General features: G+C 37.8%; 1 protein-coding gene across 1 annotated transcript; it reads right to left on the minus strand.

Moving 5' to 3' along the window:
- Positions 1-3,622: 3,622 nt before the first annotated feature.
- LOC116626457 (olfactory receptor 2AJ1-like) lies at positions 3,623-4,579 on the minus strand. The gene has a single exon (XM_032395780.1). The coding sequence runs from the start codon at positions 4,577-4,579 to the stop codon at positions 3,623-3,625; it is 957 nt and encodes a 318-aa protein (XP_032251671.1).
- Positions 4,580-9,198: the final 4,619 nt, after the last annotated feature.

The following is a 9,198-nucleotide window of genomic DNA, read 5'->3' on the forward strand; positions in this document are numbered from 1 at the left end:
AACATAGAAGTTCACCCCACCAAGGTGGGAGGAACAGGTAGCTAGAGCTTTGTTTTTGCCCTCAGGGGAATTTATGTGAAGGACAGTAAGTAGATGAGTATGTAGGATGTCAGAATGAGTCCAAAAAGGATGAGAAGGAAAACAGTGCTGGACAGTAACATTATTTTTTTCATAGGTTATTTTCTCACGAGAGAACTTCACAGAAGAAATGGTGAATTTTCCTGGAGCCACAAGCAGAGAAATGCATGGCAAAAATTGTGTACATTAAGGAGAGGAGCACACTCCTAGCCCATGAACCAGTGGCCATTTGCTTAAAGACTCAGGGTATCATGATGGTCAGGTATCTGAGTGGGCTACAGATGCCCTGAGAGTGGTCAAAGAGCATGAGAGTCAGGAGAACACACTCAGCCACTCCTAGCTTCAAGTAAAGAAAGGTTTGGACTCTACAGCCAATGCAAGAGGTGTATCTATGTCCAGAGAAGTTGGTGGCCATCTTGGGGAGAGTGGTAAAGATTAGCATTAGGTCCATGAGGGAGAGATGGCTGAGCAGGAAGTACATGGGAGTGTGGAGCCAAGCATCACCCCAGATCAGCAGGGCTAGGATTGAGTTTCCCATCCTGGTCACCCCAAGAATCACAAGGACAATGGAGATGAGGAGGCCAAGATGCTGGAAGTCAGAGAAAAAGGCCAGGAGAATGAAATATGTGGTAGAAACCCATTTCCCTGCTCTATGTCTTAGTCTACTGGCTTGATCTGGAAGATCATGGGAGAAAATACACAGAGTGTTACTGCTCTTCTCATATAAATGCACCACTGTTTCACATCTACTCATGAAACCTGCATATATATTGCAATATATTTGAATGTGGGAAAGATTAATGATTTGGTATCCATTGTTATTTAAATACAGTGTTTAGCAATCTATCTGGCAGGATAAGCAATGCTAATGGAGAATATTGATTTTGGTCACATTATATTACATTGCTTGACACAGTGTTGCTATCATTTCTTGAGGATTGCAAGTTTAATTTTTAGTTCATATGAAAATCTCCCTATGTCCTTATAATGTGATATACACTCTTTCCAAAGTAAACATGGTTTCTATTGCACAACCACTGGAATCTCTGCATATTTGTTGCTTAGTTTAACCATCTATATCTAAATTTATCCTTAGAGTACTTACAGATCACAGTCATGGGTGAGGCATTTTATGGCTCTAGTCATTGGGACTGACCTAGAATGTCTTGAAAGTGACTTGGACTGGTTCTCATGGCCCTTGTGATTTATCAGTCAATATAGACTGATTAAAAGAGCATTACAATTGTTTTGTACCTTTTATCTGTTATATTATTTTTTCCTATGCAGCAAATATTCCCATTTGTGCAAATTCGTCCATAAAATTCTGTGTCATCTCCTCTAAAATGTTGGCTTTGTTCCTCTGTTATTGGCATTTTGTGTCATCTCCTATGATAGGGTGAGGTGGATAGAACTTAAGGGAAAAAAAGTTATGGCCAAATACTGTCTTGATGTAAAATTGGGAAGGAATGGATTCTCAGAAACTTAACAGCAATTTCTCATTGTTTTGTTATTGTGTCTTTTTCAAAATATGACTCAACAGCATTTTTAACTGACAACACATTTGTACATCCTGGTACTAGAAAATAATCATGAAAACAATAAAATTTTTCATTCAAAATTCTGGATATTTTATTAACATGAGACCAAATGGATATAATATTATGTTCATCCACTCTTTAGCTCTCCCATGTGTTAGAGCTTCAGTTGTCAGCTTTTTGTGTGATCACACTGGAAGAGCATAACTGTAGAAGTTAGACACAAATATTTCAGAAAGCATTCTGCAAGACATTTTGCAAGATGTTTAGTGAAACATTGCTTACTCCATCTTACCCTAGGAAGCTCTTATTAGCATTTTAAGACCCGGAAAATGTTACATTAAAAAAGAAATCTTTTCTTTTTTTTTTTAAACCAAATCTTCTGTACTTTGATACTGGACTTGTTTTACCTACCAATTATCCCTACTAATATTTTCTATATTCTTGGGTTTAGTGAAACACTAATTTAGAAATGTTGAGCTGGTCTTAAGGACATTAGCAATTAACAAGGTGTTATTTTTTTCTAGAAATTCTAAATTAAATATTTTTTTTATTTTGGCATAATGTTTTTAATGTTCTTGCTAATTGACACAGTATTCTTTTACCCTTGAGAGGAAAAATCCACTTTCTGTGAGAACAATGAGGAATAAATAAGCAGAACAATCAGCATTTTTTATAACTATTTTTGTTAGTGTAAAAACATTTTAACCGCTTTGCCTTAAAATATAAATAAGTACAATATATTGACATCTTGCTTTTAAAATAAATTATAAGAAACACAACAATTATTGAGTAAAATAAATAATTTAGATTCCTATTGCTGCTAATTTATGTAAAAAGATGTAAAGGAGAAGAGAAGGGAGCATAAAAAGGATACGCAGGAAATCTGGAAAAAGAGACATAGACTGGCTCTGCCATTCAAGCTCAGTAATGAATCCACTAATCAAATACGCATTGCAAGCATCTTGCAGGTATAGGACATGCAGAAGGAGCCATTAGTGCTGGACAGAGATAACTGTTACCCAGTTATCCTGGTAGGGAACTGGGGAGGTTGCACAAGGTGAAAGGTATTGAATTGAAATCTGTGAAGGGAGTTCAGGCAGAGTGGGGAGGCAAATGACTTTCTATGCAGAAGTAACAGCCTGTGTAAAGTGCAGAGTTTGGAGAGAACATGACACCTGGAGATATTACAATCTGCTGGGCATTGCTGGACCTCAAGCAGATGTTGAAATTTGTTCGCAGACTCACAAAGACATGTCATACAAGACCTTGCTGTCATATAGGAGAATCTATAATTTACCCCATAGGTTTTGGAAAGCCACTGATGAATGATGAGCCCCTGACCAGGGGAATGGGTGTCTGCACACAGACAAATCACACTGCTAGGATGGTGGATAAACCATAATTAACAAAGGGCCAGGGCTGGAACATTTGTATGCAATTATTGCTAGAGATTAGGGAAAGAAATGGAGAGGGGATAAAAATATCCATGATCTTTGGGAGGTTAATGGACATGGTTTATTGTGTTACCAGATGGGCAAAAGTGATGATTGTTAGGAAGTGCTTATTTTTGCTTTATTCACTGGCTCAAAAACCTGGAATTAATGGACATTTGGAAGTTTGCTACTAATTAAATCTAAAGGGAGTTGTGATCTCAGAAAAACCTCTGTATATTCTTCCCAAGCACACTACAATTTTTTTTTTATACCTTTTGTTACATCTAAAAGAAGGAAGAGGGGTTTTCCATTCCAAGTGACACAAATGGAGCAAGATGAGGGGATTGGGTGAAAGCTCATATTCACATAGAGAATTGGTTGTGATTTAGACCTCTTAAAAATGATATAGCTGTTGTTTTCCTCTCTGCTCTGAGAATTCATTGGTTTTGTTATGTAAAATTGATGTTATCAGGAGATAAGGATAAGAGGAGAAGAAATGAGGACACAGAGAGTCCCATTGTTTCCTCAGACCCTGCTGCCTTCCAGGGATATTTGAACTCTGAAGTTTTCTGTCTAGTCATTGAAACATGGAAGCCTATTCTGAATGGTGCACTTCCTCAGTACCTTCTTCATTGATCTCAAAACCTCCTTGTTCCTTAGACTGTAGATGAGAGGGTTCAGCATGGGAGTGAGGATGGTGTCAAACATAAAGAGAGCCTGATTTAGGATGGGGGTGTGGGAAGATCCAGGCCTCATGTATATCAGCATGGCTGGGCCATAGTAAAAGATGACCACAGTCAGATGGGAGGAGCAGGTAGCAAGGGCCTTGCTCTTTCCCTCACGGGAATTTATTTGCAGGACCTGCAGGAAGATGAGTGTGTAGGAGGTCAGGATGAAGCTTATGGGGAGAAGAACCACAACAATGCTGGTCACTACTACTCCCTTCTCATAGGCTGAGATGTCCTCACAAGATAGCTTCAAGATGGCCTTGACCTCACAGAAGAAGTGGTGAAGTTCCCGGGGGCCGCAGAGGGAAAAATGCATGGAGTAGGCTGTGTGGGCCAAGGATGCCAGAGTCCCTCCCACCCAGGATCCAATGGCCATTTTCTGGGAGACCTGGTGGCTGATAATGATTGGGTACTTGAGAGGATTGCAGATGGCCACATAGCGGTCATAAGCCATGAGGGTCAAGAGTAGGCACTCAGCAATCCCCAGAGTCAAAGTGAAGATCTGGGTCCCACAGCCAATCAGGGAAATCTTCCTGTTTCCTGAGAAAAAGTTAACCAGCATTTTTGGCACTATGCTAGAGATGAAAGCCAGGTCAATGAGAGAGAGTTGGCTAAGCAGGAAATACATGGAGGTGTGGAGGTGGGGATCCACCCAGATGAGGAGGATCAAAGTGGTGTTTCCTGTGATAGCAATGGTGTAGATGAGAAGGACAACAGAGACAAGGAGGCTGGTATGTCTCATTCCAGGAAAAAGGCCCAGGAGAATGAAGTCTGTGCTCAATGTCTCATTTCCTGTCTCCATGCTTTCTCCTTACCAGCTTCACCTGAAAGACAGTGGAGGCTTTCATAACACATGTATATGAAGCAGGCCCATACAATATAGTAATTGATTGCATAATATGAACTGTTTCTGGAGGGAACTGAAAACAGAATTTTCCTACTTCCTAACAATATTTAGGTCACAGGACAGGAATTAACCAGAGCATGGAAATGACACAATTTTTTTTTTTCCATCAATGCTCCAACCCATTCTATATTTACTTTTTCTACTTCACCTTTAATTCTCTTTCGATAATCTAAAAAATTCTTAAATTCATACAGGTGTTTTTGTGTGTTTGTTTGTTTTTTCTTTTTTTTTTTAATTTTTTTATTGTTATGTTAATCCCCATACATTACATCATTAGTTTTAGATATAGTGTTCCATGATTCATTGTTTGTGCATAACACCCAGTGCTCCATGCAGAACGTGCCCTCCTCAATACCCATCACCAGGCTAACCCATCCTCCCACCCCCCTCCCCTCTAGAACCCTCAGTTTGTTTTTCAGAGTCCATCGTCTCTCATGGTTCTTCTCCCCCTCCGATTTCCCCCCCTTCATTCTTCCCCTCCTGCTACATTCTTCTTCTTTTTTTCTTTCTTAACATATATTGCATTATTTGTTTCAGAGGTACAGATCTGAGATTCAACAGTCTTGCACAATTCACAGTGCTTACCAGAACACATACCCTCCCCAGTGTCCATCACCCAGTCACCCCATCCCTCCCACCCCACCCCCCACTCCAGCAACCCTCAGTTTGTTTCCTGAGATTAAGAATTCCTCATATCAGTGAGGTCATATGATACATGTCTTTCTCTGTTTGACTTATTTCGCTCAGCTTAATACCCTCCAGTTCCATCCACGTCACTGCAAATGGCAAGATCTCATTCCTTTTGATGGCTACATAATATTCCATTGTATATATATACCACATCTTCTTTAGCCATTCATCTGTTGATGGACATCTTGGCTCTTTCCACAGTTTGGCTATTGTGGACATTGCTGCTATAAACATCGGGGTGCACGTACCCTTTCGGGTCCCTGCTTTTGTATCTTTGGGGTAAATACCCAGTAGTGCAATTGCTGGATCATATGGTAGCTCTATTTTCAACTTTTTGAGGAACCTCCATACTGTTTTCCAGAGTGGCTGCACCAGCTTGCATTCCCACCAACAGTGTAGGAGGGTTCCCCTTTCTCCGCATCCCTGCCAACATCTGTCATTTCCTGACTTGTTAATTTTAGCCATTCTGACAGTCTCTTCAACAAATGGTGTTGGGAAAATTGGACAGCCACATGCAGAAGAATGAAACTGGACCATTTCCTTACACCACACACAAAAATAGACTCCAAATGGTTGAAAGACCTCAATGTGAGAGAGGAGTCCATCCAAATCCTAAAGGAGAACACAGGCAGCAACCTCTTCGACCTCAGCCGCAGCAACTTCTTCCTAGAAACATCGCCAAAGGCAAGGGAAGCAAGGGCAAAAATGAACTATTGGGACTTCATCAAGATAAAAAGCTTTTGCAAAGCAAAGGAAACAGTCAACAAAACCAAAAGACAACTGACAGAATGGGAGAAGATATTTGCAAATGACATATCAGATAAAGGGCTAGTATCCAAAATCTATAAAGAACTCATCAAACTCAACACCAAAAGGACAAAGAATCCAATCAAGAAATGGGCAGAAGACATGAACAGACATTTCTCCAAAGAAGACATCCAAATGGCCAACAGACACATGAAAAAGTGTTCAATATCGCTCGGCATCAGGGAAATCCAAATCAAAACCTCAATGAGATACCACCTCACACCAGTCAGAATGGCTAAAATTAACAAGTCAGGAAATGTTTGTTTTTTCATATTAATGGTTGCAGTCAAAACAATTTTGGCGTAGCATAGAGATACTTTAATAAAATATATATATTTTTTTGATTCAGGTGTAACAGGATAAATATGTCACATGAAGTAAACTATATTTTGGGAAACCCCAATATCATTTATTTAATTTGTTGAAGTTCTTTCAGAACGTGGACCATTGAGTGCTCCAACACACACTCAAGCCTCAATAACATCTGTTCAGTAGAATGGGTTTTGTTAGTCTCCCCTCACCATCTGTTTTCAGAGAATCAACAAGCAGCAAGCTTAAATTTGATGTCTCCAAGAATGGACACATCTTTTTTTGTACTTTTTAAATTGAATTATATTTAGTAGATGATGTTACTTTAGCTTAAGATGTACAACATATTTATTGGACAACTTGATAGGTTATGCTAGTCTCACCACAAGTGTAGCTATCATCTGTCATCATACAAAGCTATTTCAATACCATTGACTATATTCCCTATGTTGTACCTGCGAGCCTATACGTCCCACTCCCCTTCACCCATTTTTGCCCATCCCTGCCACCCTCTCCCCGCCCCAGCCATGACCAGTTTTTTTTATGTATTTATGGATGTGTTTCTACTTTTTTGTTTTGTTTTGTTTTTTCATTTGTTTTATTTTTTATATTCCACTTATAAGTGCTAGTATATGACATATGTCTTTCTCTGTCTGACTTATTTTACTTAGCATAATACCTTCTAGGTTCATCCATGTCACAAATGGCAATAAGACAAAGAAAATAAGTAAAAGGCATCCATATTGGTACAGAAAAAGTAAAACTGTTGCTATTTGCAGATGACATAATACTACACATTAAAAAAAACAAAACTAAACTAAAGACTCCACCAGAAAACTATTAGAAGTAATAAATGTATTCAGTAAAGTTGCAGAATACAAAATTAATAAACAGAAATCTTTTATCTCTCTGCACTAATAACAAAGCCACTGGAAAAGAAATTAAGAAAGCAACTCCATTTAGAATTTCACCAAAAATAATAAAATACCAGGAGTAAATTTAACCAAGCTGTTGAAAGAACTACATGCTAAAAAACTATAGAATATTGTTGAAAGAAATTGAAGAAGAAACCAAAAATGGAAAGATATTCCATACTCATGGACAGGAAGAATTAATATTGTTAAAAATGCCCATACTACACAAAGCAATTTACAGATTCAGTGCAAGTCCTCTCAAAATACCAATAACATTTTTCACAAAACTAGAATAAATGATGCTAAAATTTGTAAGGAATCATAAAGGAACTCAAATAACCAAAGCAATCTTGAGAAATGAGAAAGCTGAAGATATCACAACCCCATATTTCAAAATATATACAAAGATATAATAATCAAAACAATGTGGTACTAGCACAAAAATAGACAGATTAATGGAAAAGGATGGAGATGCCAGATATAAGCCCACACTTATATGGTCAATTAATCTATGAGAAAGGAGGTAGGGATATGCAATGGGGAAGAGACAGTCTATTGAATAAATGGTTCTAGAAAAAACTGGATAGCCAAATAAAAAAGAATGAAATTGAACCACTTTCTTACACTATACATGAAAGTAAACTAAAAATGAATTAAAGACTGAAATTAGTGACCCCAAACCATAAAACACTTAGAAGAAAATATAGGTAGTGATTTCATTGACATTGGCCTTAGCAACATTGCTCTAGATGTGTCTTCTCAGACAAAGGAAACAAAAGCAAAAATATACTTCTGGGACTACACCAAAATAAAAATATTTTGTATGGGGAAGAGAACCATTAATGAAACAAAAATGCAACCTAGGGAATGGGAAAAATATTACCACATTATATGTCTGATAAGAGGTCAATACTTAAAATATATAAAGAACTTATACAACTCAACACCAGAACAAATAAATAATCAAATAGGCCAACACCTCCACAGATAATAGTGAAATTTGCAAATCTCAGGACACACTATCATACTTGGAGGGTCTATCCAACAAGAAGATCTAACAATTGTAAATATTTATGCCCCTAATGTGGGAGCAGCTAATTATACAAACCAATTACTAAAAAATTAAAGAAACACATTGATAATAATGCAATAATAGTAGGGGATTTAACACTCCACTCACAGCAATGGGCAGATAATCTAATCAGAAGATCAACAATGAAAGAAGGGCTTTGAATGACACACTGGACCAGATGGACATCACAGATATATCCAAAGCATTGCATCTTAAAGCAACAGAATACACATTTTTCTCACGTGCACATGGAACATTCTCCAGAATAGGTTACATCCTGGGTAAAAATCAGGTATCAAATGGTACAAAGATATTGGGATCATTCTGTGCATATTTTCAGACCAAAATGCTTTGAAATTTGAACTCAATCACAAGAAGAAATTTGGAAAGAACTTAAATACATGGAGGTTAAAGAGCATCCTACTAAATAATGAATGGGTCAATGAGGAAATTAAAGAGAGTTTTTTAAAAATCGTGGAAACAAATAAAAATGAAAATACAACTGTTTAAAACCTTTGGGATGCAGTAAAGGTGGTCCTAAGAGGGAAGTATATAGCAATACAAGTCTTTCTCTAGAAGCAAGAAAGGTCTCAAGTACACAACCTAACCTTACACCAGAGGAGCTGGAGAAAGAACAGAAAATAAAGCCTAAACCAAGCAGGAGATGAGAGAAAGGAAAGAAAGAAAGAAAGAAAGAAAGAAAGAAAGAAAGAAAGAAAGAA

The sequence above is a fragment of the Phoca vitulina genome, unplaced genomic scaffold, assembly GCF_004348235.1.
Source record: "Phoca vitulina isolate PV1807 unplaced genomic scaffold, GSC_HSeal_1.0 scaffold87, whole genome shotgun sequence".
NCBI lineage: Eukaryota > Metazoa > Chordata > Mammalia > Carnivora > Phocidae > Phoca > Phoca vitulina.